This window comes from Ruditapes philippinarum, unplaced genomic scaffold (genome assembly GCF_026571515.1).
Source record: "Ruditapes philippinarum isolate M1 unplaced genomic scaffold, ASM2657151v2 ctg1271_1_1_1_1, whole genome shotgun sequence".
Taxonomy (NCBI): domain Eukaryota; kingdom Metazoa; phylum Mollusca; class Bivalvia; order Venerida; family Veneridae; genus Ruditapes; species Ruditapes philippinarum.
In genome coordinates this window covers 490,782-507,617 of record NW_026862369.1, presented here as the reverse complement: position 1 = coordinate 507,617, position 16,836 = coordinate 490,782, and the positions used below count along the sequence as shown (strand labels likewise).

At 31.1% G+C, this 16,836-nt stretch overlaps 1 protein-coding gene across 1 annotated transcript; it reads left to right on the top strand.

The window, feature by feature from the left end:
- The first annotated feature begins 973 nt into the window (after positions 1-973).
- Positions 974-16,632, top strand: LOC132718848 (uncharacterized). Its single transcript, XM_060702587.1, has 4 exons — positions 974-1,185; positions 1,375-1,436; positions 2,430-2,511; positions 15,221-16,632. Exons 1-4 carry the CDS (start codon positions 1,086-1,088, stop codon positions 15,463-15,465), a joined length of 489 nt encoding a protein of 162 aa, XP_060558570.1. The 5' UTR covers positions 974-1,085; the 3' UTR covers positions 15,466-16,632.
- The last annotated feature ends 204 nt before the right edge of the window (positions 16,633-16,836 follow it).

The window sequence follows — 16,836 nt, the reverse complement described above, 5'->3', positions numbered from 1 at the left end:
TGTTTTTTTAAAAAAAAATTAAAAAAATTTTTTATACTTAAATTGATTTTTTTCCGGGTTTTGAAAAAAATTAAATTTATCCAAATTTAAATATTTAATTTCATAAAATTAAACAACATGCTCTTACCCAAATTTTTTAAAATTTTTAAAAATAACTTTTTTTTAATTTTACCTTTTTTCAATTTTTGACTTTAAAAATTTTGGCCCTCAAAAAACCAAGAAAAGGAAAACATCATACAAAATTAGATTATTTGACTTTTGTATACAAATGTCTTTTGTAAAAAGTTCAAACCCTAAAACGTTTATCTCGACATTTTATTATCTCGATATTTTTGACGGTCCCGATGACTTCGAAATAAAGAGAGTCGACTGTAATAATCTCTATTTCAAATTGGCAACTTTAATTAATCATTTTAACTAAAACAAAAACTTGAAAAACTTAACAAATTGTTTTTTTAACAATGGTTGAGAATTTCATGGGTGTTGTTTTTGTTGTTTTTCGCTTTTTAAAACCCCAGGTCCCTTTTTTTTAAATATTTGGGGGGGTTTCCCCAAATTAAAAAAAAAAAAAAAAATTTTAAAATCTTCAATAAAAATTTTAATTTAAAATTTAAATTAAAAAAATGAAACCCTTTTTAACCCAATTTTGTTTTTTTAACTTTTTTCATAAAACAAAGGGTAAAACTCTTGTAATTGTTTTTGGGTAAAGTTTTTAATCAAAAATTGTCAATAACCTAAAAAATTTTAAAATTTTTTAAAATTTGTTTGGGTTCAAGGATAAATTGGGTTGGTTTTCCCCCAAAAAAATTAAAAAAATTTTATATATTTTAACTAAAAATTTGTTTATTTAATCGTGTCTTTTGTTTTTTTTTTGCGGATACCTTTTCCCCTTTTTGGAATTTTTAATTTTGGAAAGTAACGGAAAAGCCTTATAAGTTATAATTCATATGATACAACATGTTCAGTGAAACATGCTAAATATAGTGTATTTCTCATCTATTTATAATTTTCAAGTATGTTTGTTAATTTTTTACCTTCTTTGGTTACAGGTGTGCATTATTTACGTTCTTGCTGTCTCGGTGTTAATGCACAGAACAAATCTTGTATTTCTGATACCAATCGTTTCAAAATATTTACCAACTTCAGAAGAAGCAGTTTATTTTTTTCATACTTCACCTACTTATGGTATGCATGCCATTTCACAATAATTTTGATTGAGTTTCTCAGTGACAAGAAATTTCTTAAACAATTGCTTTGAATCAACAGCATTAAAACTTTTTTGAATATTGACTTATGATTACAATTAGACTTCTTAGTAAAATTACAATATTTACGGAGTTTGACTAATCACTTAGTGCATATTATTTCTTGCAGCAAATAACACTATTGGTTTTAGATCAGAGCTGTGGATAGATAGATATTTCAAACACAATCATGTAAGTATTCTGAAGCTTTAGAAATAACTGCATTGCTATCAGTTTTTTACAAAAGTGGCACGGTCAATGTTTGTAACAGGTTCAGTTATTTAAAAAGGTTAAAAAGGATACAAAAATAAACTGTAGAATTCATGATCTATGAAGAAAAGAAAAATATACTGTGCCATTATATAACAGATTATTTTGACAATAAATGGTGACACTTTGACACATTTATGTAACGAAATTTTTAAAATAATCACTTGTTACTGTGAAACGGAGGGTAGACCAAGGATAACCCGTAATTTGTTTATAATCCTCTCTAATTTCAGTTGTATTCATTATATTTTCGTTATATTTGACGTCTCTTCTTTTAAATTTCAAAATATTATGAATCTAATGAGGTGTTTTTTTTTTCAAACCGTCTTATATTACAATGAACATGCAACTTATAATGAAATCTTATACTGCACCAAAGTGATTGTTACAAAAATGGATTTTGCGCAAAATTGCCGGAGCATAATGTAAAACCCGAAAAATAGCAGGCAAAACTTTTATTTGGACATTTGGTTTTCGTGGAATCAAGTTGCAACCGGTTGTGATTGCAACGTTTATTTATTCGGCAACGTTGTCATATTTGGCCCAAAACACTCAAAAAGTTACATCAAGCAGGTGGCAGAGAGGAGATGTGCTTCCTTCTGCTTGAGGGGTTTTAATGGGGCAGCAGCCTCATCGTCAAGTAAATTCTGGACTTGTGAGAGGCTAAAATGGCTTAAGGCCGTTCTTTATGTAACGTGCATCCAATTCTGAAAAGTCTTTGACTCTATCTCAATCCATTTAGAAGTTGCAGCACTTTTAAATCAGTTTTGATGGGGAAAAAATCATGCAAAAAAGTGATTTTTGGCAAAGTAGAGATGTCCCATCGTTACCATGGCAACATAAAATTTAAGATTCATGCTAGTACAAAGGCAGTTGTCCAGGTTACATTCAGAAGTTGATTGTGTTTTTCTTCAGCTACCAGTGGCAGTAACATTTTGCATAGTTTGCATTCTGGTTTTATTTTCCAAATTTGCTGTGAAGAAGTTTTGCAAGGAAAGTAAGTGTATATTTTCTTTATTGCTTCAAATCTATAAATATGCGAACATAGTTATTTAAAATCTAGTTGCAAAATACAATACATTAATTATATTCTGCATGCTTGGAAAACGTTCAATGTTATGATAAAATATATGTCAACACGTCCTACTTTACATTCCTAAATTGTATATCGCTCAAAATCCAACATGTTTTTTTTTGATGAGTTGAATCGAAAACAGATTTTAAGAAAATTTAGATTTTGACAAAAAACACCGAGTGAAATGTCTGGTATTAGAAATGACATTTAACAGTAGCCAACCACAAACACAAATGTCATTATCAACAGTGAAAATGGCTAGCATTTAACTTTCTTAATTTTCTTCTTTATGTTTTAGATGTCTATCTTGTATATATAGATTTGTTCGCATCGAATGACATTACCTTTCTCTGGCGAACATTTCATTTATTCCCGCCTCACTACTTTTGTAATATTAATTTTCTTAGGCCAATGGGAGTTAGTCTAACTGTTGATTAAAGTGTAGCACGTGACAAAGAATTTTGAGTAATTACATAGATAATTGTGCTTCTTTACATAAATAATCTGATAAACTAATTACGTAAAGGAACAGTGTCAAAATGAAATTTTCGTTTATAACAATACAAAGGGTTTGTAACAGCAAACATATCATCCTTCTTTACCGCCTCATCATAATTTTCCTCGGGGTGATACACTTACTGAAACTCACAAACCTGTTTGTTATTTATATAATATCTTCCACAGAAGGATAAGGTATTCGGATATTGTAACCAAAGCTCAGCTCAGTAAGTCAGTAATGCACCAGAGCCATATAAATTGCTTTATATGTATTTCAAATATCACATTTCTTTATAGGTCAAGAAAAACTTGACACCTTTTTTGATGGGCTAAATCGAAAAGAACTTGATTTACTTAGAAACTGGAAAACAGACGAAATAAATGAAATAAAGGATAGAATATCGGACAATATTTCAAATATTGTATTTGGATCCTTTAAAGACGATGACATTTTTCGTTTGGAAAGGACAGCAATTCATGAACATGTTCGTTAAGTTGAAAGTATGTCAGAGGGTACTAAAATTAGAAATCCCGATGAATTTGATTTCGTTTTTATTTGGCCTCATTTTACTGAAAGTAACACGATAGTTGAAGACATCATGAAATCTCCGTTTGATATAAAAATCTGGTATAGTGGCAATTCTGTAAGTCAACTGATAGAAAGAAAGCTAATTTCCAAAAAAGATGAAAGATCCGTTACACGTTTAATATCCCCATCTAAACTATTTAGTTTCTTTTGCATGAAAATACTTGAATATGTTTCTCATCTTCCAGATTGTTATATCAGAGTTTATAGTTCAGCTGTTACACTTTATTTTGATAATATGGTCCTTGAATCGGGGAAAAGAATTTGTGTTGCAGTTGATCTTGTACCAGTAATATCACTTTCGAAATCGAAAGCCCATCATCGTCTTTCAAAACGACTTCCCAAGAAAGTTTTAGATAAAATGAAATACATTCACCTGTCTCATATTCCAACTGGTCGAAAAGTTAAAAGCAAAGCTAATGGCAAAGTAGTAAGTAACACATGTTTCACAGAAAAAGATTCTTTCAGCATTTGTCTCCCGCATGTTGAAAACATATTGATGAAACGTATTGCAAAAAGCAACCCAAACTGATCAAAAGTTATCAAATTTTTATAGATATGCAGACACTATTGAGCTCTTTTGTCTATGGTAAAGACAAAGCTGCTCCATATAAATTTGATTTGAATAGTTACCAACTGAAATGTCTGATATTAGAAATGGCATTGACAAAAAAACAACCGTATACAGAAATGTCATTGTCGACAATGATAATAGTTTTATGGGAGAAAATTCTTTTAATATATTTTAATGCGGCTGGAAAGGGGAACGCTGCAATCCCGACATTGCTGACAAGAATATAAAACTGACATTCACTGAGATGCAACGCTCGAGACGCGTTTCTCTTACGTACAATACTTAAAAGAAACCGCGACATGTTGGTTTCATTTTTTGAGAAAATACTCAATGACCGCACATACAATTTCGAGGAATATTTGGAGCAATACAATGATTTCTTACAGTTATCAGACGAAAGTTTTGTAACAGTTACTGAAAGCCGTACTTTCCGATCTAACTTTGCGCGATAAGGTTTATTCAGTTGACTGAATAAAGCTTAATTCATCTTTAAAATAGTTTTGCATAAAAATTTACACATTGTCACGATTAAGTAACGTAGCTAAATTGTCATTCGACCTTTATTTTCAAAGGAGTTTTATACAAAAATGCATTTATTTTGGTATCCGATCAATAAATCTGTCATTGGTCTAGATTTACTTTTAAAAAAAGATTTAGAAATGATGACGACTTGTCGCGTAAATGTCGAGTTAATTCTTTAGCTCAAATGTAAATGTCACACGTGCACTTCGATACCGAAACTCACTTTATGATAGTTTATTGATAGCCAAGGTCAATATATTTGCAATTCATTCGTAGATTTTTAAAAGTTTACTATAAAATGTGATACCTGAGACCAAGTTGTTGGCTCCAAGGTTAAGGTACCACTAAAACTTAAAAGGGAAAACATCATGAATGACCTTTGATAGCCGTGCTCATCAATCCTGCGATTTAATAGAGAAACATATATTTTGACACATATTTTGTTTTATTTTGTGGGGGGATGAGGTGGGAGTGAGTCACATTTGTCTGTTTCAAACGACAGGTCTTAATTTGCTTACTTACTTACTTACTTGTACTTACTTACTTACTTATACTTACTTAATTATACTTACTTACTTACTTACTTACTCACTCACTCACTCACTTACTCACTTACTTAGTGTATGTTATTGTTATAACATTTGTCTGCAATATGCAGAAATCATTATGTCTCCTTTCAGAATTCCATCAAAGTTCCAATAACTGTTTTTACTAATGCTATATCTCTCAAAAGTTGTATACATATATTTTGGTGTTCTGTTAAACCTTTTATTGGCTTAAAAGCTGAGCCATAGTTGCTTCAGTTGATTTTAGGTATAAGTAACGTTATAGTGATTTAGAATTGGTATAGAAGTCATAATACTACTTTGCTACTTGTATAGCAATAAATGTCACATTGAGGTCTAATTTATGCACGTAATATGTATCTATCATACTCGATATATTATAAAAATCGATATATAATAAAAATCATGTTTTAACTTTCTAAAGAAAACACCATTTATTCATTTCTGAGGCATAGTGTGCCTTTAAAGTTATAGGACTGTTAAAAGAAAAATACTTTGCTACTTTAATATTGATTGTTAGTATAACGTTGATTTGACAGTTATATTAATGTGTTTGCGAACATGTATATTTTTATTCCATGCTGTTGCTTTTCCGAGGAATAAACGTTACAACCGATGTCAAAATATTAAACACGTGTATAAAAATTTCATAGTGACCTGATTTAGAACATTTCCGCAAGGAGGAGGTTAATATGGAATATTTTCGAGAGTTAGATTATTTTTATCACGTTATAGATCCATTAGAAACATAAACTCGGTATATATTGACATCTTAAATTAAATTTCGTTTTTTATTTATTTTGTGTCGCATGATAAATTGCATATTGCCAAGGTACTAAACGTTTTATGATAGCAGTTTAAACATACTTTGAATTTTTTAATACTGAATATGTATACGATATGAAAACTATGTAAATGCTGCATTACATTTCCTTCCAAAATAAAGTTTGTATCCATTATACTGTTTATGTTGTTGTCTACTCCTTTTTAAAGATCATGTTACACAATTTTGTATGGTTTTATTTCATAAATATTATGCTCAAATTAAGATTTGTCAATATATAGTAAGTTCCAATAAGCATTATTTATAAAAATATTACCGATTTTGCACATTTCATGTAAATAATGGGAGGTAATTAGAAATTTATTTTTTATAAATTTTAAGCAAATTTTCCAATAAAATGAATGCATATAATCCATTGATTACATATAATGTGCACACAGTATATTTTTTACACATTTCACGATGTTTGAAAATTGTTTTATTGCATAGATATATACATATATAATTTCTTGTAAGTGTGGAACACACACAATAACAATATCAATCACAAAACATACAGGATCTTTAAAGCTTATATCTAAAGTTTCTGTCATTTAATTTTATCAGACTATAAAGTATGTAAATCAAAATGGTGCCTGCAAAACCTTTGTTACAATAAAAACACAATTTTGCTTCTTTAAAACGGAGCATGAGAGAGGTCTTTTTACGGCTGTTGAAAATTTATTTAGTTGTTCAAATGGCGGGAAAGTAAGAACTTCTGATAAGTAGAATTGCATCTACGAACAATGTCAATATATCGGCTATTTTAGTTAAGTCTCTCTGATTAGGAATAATCGGCGAGAAGTTAAAGAAGCAGCCAAATTTCCATACACGGTTAACTAGGTCATATAATAGTGTTTAGTGATATTGGTACGAACTTGGTTTTACCAGAAATCTGTCTTAACACGTTTTCGCTGAATAAGTGATAGAAAGAGCACCGAAACACGAGGCTATCTGATTTGTACGAGGGGGCGTACAAAGTGTTTTGGTGTTCTTTCTCTTTTGTATCATAGTCAAACATAAAAGCACGTTCCCTGTTGTCACAATATGAAACCCCGGCAAAAATGAACCAATGAACGAACATCTGAATATGACATTTCTGTCCCTTTCCCTTTCTCTGCCGTCACAATATGTAAACCCCAGCAAAAATGAGCCAATCAATAGGCATGCTCTGGAGTGCGGGTAACTAATACCCGCACTCCAGTTAACGCACTGTGCATGTATATGTATACGATTTAACCCTGACACATTTTCAACAGAAAGGTCTCCAAACTATGATACAATAAAGTAAAGGTGCGCTTTTAAAAATAATATATTTTTTATGACACCAGAAGTTTAAAGATATCAATTCTGACAGCGATGGAATTCCACGTAAGTCGCCTAATTTAGGTTGATATCTTGCTATTTCATTTGCTAATAATCTTGTTGTGCTTTAAATGTATTTCGGGCGATACATGATGATGTCAAAATGCGTCAGCTTAACCTGCACTATATATCGAAGCGCCACTGAATAGAATGTCACGCATAAAAAAGATATTGAGTTCTAAAACATTTGACTTTCTAATGAAACTACACACAATTATTAAATATTTTGATATGATACAACTTTGTAGCTTATTCTTTAATGCACAAAGAAATTAAAAATAACAAGTTGAATTGTTCTTATGTCATTTATTGATTGTATTAACAAAATAACATTTTTTTTACCTAGGTCAACAGTCAAAAGCAATTTTCTTTACTAAAAAAATAAGGTTTTGAATGCAAAGCATAAAAAGTCCCCGGATAGAAAAAATGAGATTAATAAATAAAGAAAAAAAAAGTTTAAATTTTAATGTTCAAGTATAAAGAAAGAGGAACAATATGTTGAGTAACTGTTTATTCACAATAAAACGTCATATATATTGGAAGCAAACTTGCTTAGCAATATTGTCATGGAACTGCTATGATTATTAAATAAGCAAGTATTGTTTGGCAATATTGACCCGAGACTCATTAATTTTCGGAAGGTGTTTCGTTTGTTTATTTAACTTATTATGATTAATTCTAAAGATTTTATTGAAAGTATATATCTTGATATTGAATCAATTAATATTGCTCGATTGCCTAGTGGTAAGTATGACGAAGTTGTGACCTAGTAGGCTTGGTAATCCTTTTTGTAGTTTTCATAAAAATATCTTTTTATCATTTCTTTTAACTATATGAAGCATAAGTTGATAAATCGTGTGTTTCATTTCTAGCATTTTTTTCTCATAATTTTGATTAATTTTGTAAGGCGAGTGATATGCTTGTAACTCTACCTGTAATTCTACCTGGTACATATACCGTTATACCAGATGTATACTTCAGAATCCGAATTATTAACGGTCATTGGATATTTGCGAAGTTATTCTGAAAATATATATGTTTTAATTATTGCATGAAACAATGCAATTCTACCGTAAAAGTGGTATCTGCATATAAAAATTAATTCTTATGCGCTTTCGAAAAGATATATAATTTAATTGAAATCAATATTTCTGTCGTTGCATACGATATAGTTAACGTTTAATATCTTTTCAGTTCGATCAAATATCATCAAAAAGATATTTCATTAGTTTTTTCTCTATGTAACTAATACGATTCCGGATCCCTCCGTCATGCCGTTTTGGTAACCTGCGCGACGTAATATAACGACGACGACGATTACCACTATTAAATGTGCCTCTTTAGCATAAATCTATTTTGTGATGTTTAACCTAAACTGAACTAGTTACCCTTTACCAAGAAAAAATGAAAAGGTTTTGAAAATTTATTCTTTAATGTGTAACTTATGAGTATACAGACCTTTCTAATGATATAAAATACGAAACTGATCAATGAAAAATAACTTTGAAATTATGTATACAAAATGACTATTATTTGCATATTATCAGCGGCCATACCTTTTGCCAACTAATCACAAGTTACCTGTATGTCTTATCAGCAATCTGTTACTATTAATAGATTTCATAACAATAACATACAACGTGTAGTCACGTTATTCTTACGAAAGAACAGGGAGAATTTTGTTTATTATTAGATAAAATAATGAAATATAATGGGTCTCATAAAATATCAACAACCAAGTTATTTAAAAGTGTCATTTCATATATCATTCATGATTTATCTATTATAAAATAGCAACGCTTGGCACCTAGAAAAAAGTATAAGTATCCCTAAATTTAACTGGTCCAAAGGGATACATTATTAAGTCATTTGATGAAAAATGTAATGTTGTTTTTTAAAATGTCAATATTTGTATATTTCATTTCATTGAGTAACGTTATTTCATGTTTGATTTTTTAAGATTATGAAAAATAATTGTGGTCCTTAATTGTTCAATAATTGATTTGCTTTCATTTTCAGATTTCCTACCATAGCTATATTATTAAGCTATTACAAATATAGTCGGCGGTTTCTACCGGCGACTAATAAACAAAATAGATGTATTAAATTTTAAGATAATCTTAGTCAATAAGAAGATGGTACAAACAAAATTAAACATATCAATCTGATAAATATTCAATAATCACACCAATAGGAGTAGCTCTACATTTAGGATTAAGAATATATTATTTATTCATCTTTCTTTCTATTATTTATTCCTTTACAAAGACAAAAAAAAATAGTTTAATTTGTCACATTAATCATATTAATTTGCTTCAAAAGTTTAATTAATTATGCGTTGAAAGATTTGCTTTTTATATCTTTGTAAAATGGCCGCTAATATTATTATTTTATGGATATGTTTGATAATTTGATGTTAATCTTAATAATTGCAATTACTGTTGCTTATAAAAATTGATCGATGTGATTACTAGCAGACGAGGCCAAATGTCATTGTTTCCATTACCGTACTTGCATAAAGCCACAAAGGAAACTTAAAGTTAATATGTTAGAGTTGCCCTAATACATTATAGTATTTTTCTCATCAAAGTATTTATTGATATATTTTTTATAAGATGCTTTATATATGATATATTTCATATCAAAATGTTGATATGACACTTGTAAGAATATTTAAACAGTAGTTTTAATTCCGATATATTGACATTGCTTTTAACGAATTATTATCAAGACGAACATACACAGTTTTATTGTTTTATATCACGCGATTACCAACTGCAAGGACTTAAAGTATACTTGGCGATTTCTCAACAACATACTTACTTTTGTTCAGAGATTGTTTAGGCCCAACTGGGAGACCCCGTTTATTTCCCCGTAATACGTATGAGAGAGTCGGTGTCATCATAATCATACCTTACATAATTTGCATGTAAATGTTAAAAGAAAATAAAATATAACATGTAACTTATTAAAAGAATCATGTCAGAAAATATTGTTTAACGAATTAAAACATTTTGATTTTTTGCCAGCTGTTGGGAATATGTTTTTGAAAATGGGGAAAAGAGTATATTTTGGATTTAAAATGACTTCTCATTCAAAACCTCTGTCCACTGAAGTATAATAACTTGAGAGCTACTATGCTTATAATATGTATCCAGGCTTGTAAATGACCCCTTTTGATTGTGAGCTTAGAAGGTTTAATGTCAAGCTCAAGATGACCTTCAATTCAAACTTTAGGTAGTCAATTACCGCTATCTATTCTTAAATAACTTATATGTTGTAAAGGAGTCTCGGCAATGCACCCTTTTGTGCAGAGCTTGCCTCATTTAAACGGTTAAATTCTGTTATTTCTTGAATGCTCAGTTTACAATTATAATTAACTATAAACTAAAATAATGTTATTATAGAAGAAATATGTATTAGAACAACAAATGTCCAGATGGTAGAATACATTAAATGCCCTTTGATTTAGCATTTGAAGTTGTTTCGTTTTAGTGCCTTCGACAATTTAATCTACTAACCAATAATGTGTTTTTCCTTTCATGTGGCGTTTATTTGTTTCTCTTGAATAGATAGGTAGGGTTTAGAAAACGATATTGACGGTTAAGGAAATACAAAACTAAGTTGCGTAATAACAGATTTTAAACGGATTTTTAAACATGCTTAAAGATTCATACGATTTCTTTCAAGATCTTGTTTCCTTTGATCTGTAAAGATAAAATGTAGCCGTAGCTTAATTTACAAACCATGAGTAGCATGGAATGCAATCAAAAGAGAAACATTAATCATTTGTGACATATATACGTGTCTATCCAATGTCATTATCATGCAAAAAGTGTAAATGCTGAAGTGTTCAATGTATAGACGGTAATAGTAAAAACTTATCTGGTAAAGCACATAAATTTGTTTATAACATTCGAAAACTTTATTATATTATCTAGAATGTGAATTATTCGTTTTAGTAATCAGAAGAGATCAATTAAGGTATATATTATCTAGAAGTTGAAGTTCAATTTTATTATACTGCCACTGGACCACGGGGTTTAATGAGGTGAACATATAATCTTATCAAATGACGCGCGTACACGAAAATGCTTTTATACTAGCTCCCTAATGGCAGCTTTGAGTATGTCATATAATTGTTTTTCATTCACACTTCTCTCTTCATGCACTTCTGTATTTTTACATCAAAAGTCATTTATACAGCCTCAGACATAAACTATAATTTTCCACTTTTGAAATTGTGACAATAGACCCTGTAGTTTTGTCGACAAATTCGTAAAATGCGGCGAAAGTTAAGTAACAAGCGTAAGCATGTAAATTAATGTCAATGAATACTAAGATATTTCTACTGTGTTACACTGTTGTAAGCAATTGTCGGCCCTACTGGAACCGTGGAACGTACCACTTAACCCGTCCTTGTAGCACTCACTGTTGAAAATATGGATGAATAATCAAAGCAAAAAAACAGAAGTCAAAAGTGAAATCCAGCATTTTGGCACCTAAAAAAATATGATATACCAAGCCAGGTATTAAATCCATTCAACGTAAATAATCATAGCATCACAACATGAATATGATAACATATACATTACGAGATAATACTTGCGGTCATAGGATAGGATACTTTTGGAGTTCAGTTTGTTCATCCGATAAATTCATATGTTACCTCATAAGTTGGTCCAGTGTAGAAGAATTGTTTTGTCTGGTATTTTGGTAGCTATATTGCTTTTAGTTCACAATATAACGTACATTAAAAAATGAGATAGAATTTGCTTATAAGTTTATTACATATTCATTTTATCTTATTTGGAGACTATATTTTTACTTCAGTGATCCTGTATGTTTTGTAATTGAGATTGTATAGTAAGTGTGTATTTGAGTTTATTTATAAACGCCACCGGTTACCCATATGGGCGAGTCCTCCAGAAGAGTATTAGTCATTTTATATTTTGAAGGATAGTGCAAGATACAGATACAGAAAGATGCCCCAATTCCAGAAGCTTCCTCTGGTTCTTTAAAGTGCCAAGTGTTTAAGCACTCACACGGGACTTCATTTAAAGTCTCATCCGAAAGACTGATTTGTAATTTTAGTTGGCCAACCTCGAACCCACAATGTCGAGATTACATGTCTCGCGCTCTAACCGATTTAGCTATGCGGACTGGCAAGAGATTGTATACCACTCTTACGTGAAATTATATATGTATATAATTATGCTAATACAACAATTTTCAAACTTCGAAAAATATTTTAAATATGTACTGCAAATATTTGTACATATTAAATGAAATCATTCAATTATATGCATTCATTTCTTAGAATTTATAAAAAAAACAAATTTCTAATTACCTCCCTTTATTTACATGAAACATTAAATTCGGTAATATCTTTATAAATATTTTTGGAACTTACAATATTGATACATCTTGATTTGAGCATCACATTTTTTTATATAAAACCATAAAAAATGTCTTTCATGATCTTTAAATATACTGTTAACATTATAAATACTATTCTACGTTTTATAATGTTATCTATGTGAAATACAAATATGAATGAATTTTAGACATAAATGTGATAAACACTGTTTAACACAGATCTGTATCATTCGTTTCAATATTCCAGATAAAACGAGGAAAATCATTTACTCTCCTAACCTTTTTATATGGCCGAAAGAATTTCGGACATATTGTTTTATACCCCCTGGCGTCCGTCCGTCCGTCTGTCCGCACTCACAGGAGAGTAATTATGTGGCTAGAGGGACAATAGGTAACTGTTCTTTCTCTTTGATGCCATTCATTCCGTAATGCTTTTATGTGGCTATTTTCTTTTATGTGGCTAAAAAGAACAATAGAGAGAACAATAGAGTAGCCACATAATTACTGTCCTGTGAGAACTTCCGTCCGTCTGTCCGTCCGTCTGTCCGTTAGCAATTTGGTTTCCGGAGCATAACTTAAGTTCCATTTGGCCCACAATATTCAAACTTCATAGAATGATTGTCCATATTGGGTAGAAGACCCTTATTGATTTTGGGGTCATAAGGTCAAAGGTCAAGGTCACCATGACCTTAAAACTGAAAACAGTTTCCGGAGCATAACTTAAGTTTCATTTGGCCCACAGTGTTCAAACTTCATAGGATGATTGTCCATATTGGGTAGAAGACCCCCATTGATTTTGAGGTCATAAGGTCAAAGTCACTATGACCTTAAAACTGAAAACAGTTTTCGGAACATAACTTAAGTTTCATTTGGCCCACAGTGTTCAAACTTCATAGGATGATTGTCCATATTGGGTAGAAGACCCCTATTGATTTTGGGGTCACAAGGTCAAAGGTCAAGGTCACTATTTCCTTAGAACTGAAAACAGTTTCCGGAGCATAACTTCAGTTCCATTTGGCCCACAGTGTTCAAACTTCATAGGATGATTGTTCATATTGGGTAGAAGACCCCTATTGATTTTGGGGTCACAAGGTCAAAGGTCAAGGCCACTGTTTACTTAAACTAAAACAGTTTCCGGAACATGACTTAAGTTCTATTTGGCCCAAAGTGTTCAAACTTCATAGGATGATTGTCCATATTGGGTAGAAGACCCCTATTGATTTTTGGGTCACAAGGTCAAGGTCACTATGACCTTAAAACTGAAAACAGTTTTCGGAACATAACTTGTGTATCTTTTGGCCTACTGTGTTTAAACTTCATAGTATGATTGTCCATATTGGGGAGAAGACCCCTAATGATTTTGGGGTCACAAGGTCAAAGGTCAAGGTCACTATTACCTTAGAATTGAAAACAGATTCTTGGGCATAACTTAAGTTCCATTTGGACCACAATATTGACACTTCAAAGGAGGATTGTTATTTGAAGGAGGTAATACTTTATTTAATTTCCATGTCTTACAAATGCTTCATCTTTACTAAAGAAAAAAAATCACTTTCGGGCATATAATGCTCCGCCTAGCGGTGCTCTTGTTATATCTTAAAGTGGCATTATGCAAATATTTTCATAGTCAAGTTGAGCTGAATTGACTTTATATTTCAAAAGATTGACTGTCAAAATGGTGTTTGACCAACAGTTGATATCGGATAGTGTTTAGGATAAAATTATAAATCTGCCTAAAATATAAAAAGACTGCCCGACTCTTTTTATAAAGTAAGCGTTATAGGTAAATTCTAATGAATATTTACAGAAATTTCGTTTGGATCTGTACGTTATTTATTGTTTAGTTGAACTTAATTATTAAATTAAAATGAATTATGGCAAAATGAAAACTTATTTTGATCTTCACCTGTTCACTTGGATGGGCATAATGTCACTTTAAGGTATACTTTTGTACATATATTTGGTTCTCTATAATTAGATTATTTTCAATGGATAGCAGGCTGAATGTGCCTAGCATTATTAGACATTAGTGTTTTAAGACAGATACGGTCACGGAAATCGGACTTCCGTCGTTTCACAATAGCAACGAAAATGGACTACAGTGGCGTACATATCGTTTTATTTTATTATCAGTCAACATTCATAATATCAATCAGATTTTGTTTTTGACAGACAATACCCTTGTATATCGTTACAACACATGGTAAAACTTTCCGACAATGTCTCCATATTGTTTCGACTGACTTGTAACTCTTTATTTCATCAATGACATGCTCATACACGATACTGTCTAATAGTCATGTTTTTTATTCTTCTAGTGTCTAGTGTCTCGCCTTCTGAACTTTCATATATGGAGTTACAATCGGGTGTCCATTTGAATAAATTTTATCGCCGAGAAGAACACATACGTCCAGCTCAAAAGTGGCGCAACAATCCTAAATACTGTGCAGCATTATTGAGATGGTCAGAATTATTATGCCTGCATAGTCAACTATTACTTGGAAATGAAATGTATGAATGCTTATGTGCGCAGAATAATATTGATGTTGTTGTGCCTAATTAGGTCTGTAGATTTCATGTGAAGCTCCTTCTATAGCTCCTACGGCGGCAGAAAATTTACCCCAGGTACATTTCATACATCTCCATTGGTCCACAGACGGCCATAGATGAACTATTTAAGTTTAAAATAAAATACTGGAATCTTCTGTTACTGTTGTCACACTTATATTAAACAAAAATCCAAAATTGTTTCTGGTGTTTAGTCTGTCACCTCATAAATTTGAAAGCGATGCTGAGCAGTGGAACGAAAAAGCTTTCAGCCACCATATACATGTATATATTGATCTGATCCAACCAAGCGATACCTTATGTCTAAAAGAGAGTCAGGTGGCGAACGTAAGAGAATGAAAATATCCCGTTATAAGGCAACGTATTTACTTGTATCCGGGGATAAGCGGACCAATGCCGATTAAAGGACAGAATGCTCCTTACTTGACGATTCATAATAACTGCAAATCGTAAAATCAATGAAATTCATCTTGATTTAAACATCTTTTATTGAGAATATTTGTACATGTGTAAATAACAACATAACACTTATATCAATAATAAATTCATCTTGATGAACAAAAGAAGACGAAACAGAACGCCGCAAGCGAACACATATTTGACGTACAGACATATTGTAGTGGTTTATGTGCCACAAAAGACACCAACTATGAAATAAATGAGTTTCATGAAATAAATGTTTGAAATAAAATTTGAAAGCTACCTAAGCAAAGCAATTACCAAAACTAGATCCGGCCCCTACAATAGCAATGTCGTTGTAAAACAAACATTGAACACGAGTTTAATGTGCAATGTTCTTGTATAACACAAATTTGTACACTACGTGTTTAAAGAATTATGTATTTTTGGAAATAAAATAACGGATAACAACAAATAATGTAAGTAGAATTAATTAAATACCACTTGATGTTCAAACTGCTTACCTTTATTTTTTTTTCAAACTTTTTGACATTCTATCAATAAATTAAAAACAAAATATAAGCAAATAATTAAGAGATAACGGAAAACCGAAAGCCTTTTGAAAAACCGATACACATTTCCACGAAATTCACAATCGAAAAAGTCAATAGCAACAAATAACAGAGCCACTTAAATAGAAAAAATGCAATTTATACAACTGCTTATATTTTACATCAGCTCAATTCATATTTATAAATTGTGATTTTTGCTTTTATGTCAACAAAATGACTTGGACTCCATGAGCTGACGTCACTCTCTATACTGATCTGGGCTGAAGATAACAAGAGCTGTCGGAGGACAGCGACGCTCGACTATTCGAAAGTGTTGTCACAAGGATGTTTCATTAAGTTTAATAATGCTGGCCTACATTAATGCTAAACTTGACCCAAAAATCTACAAAGGCTTG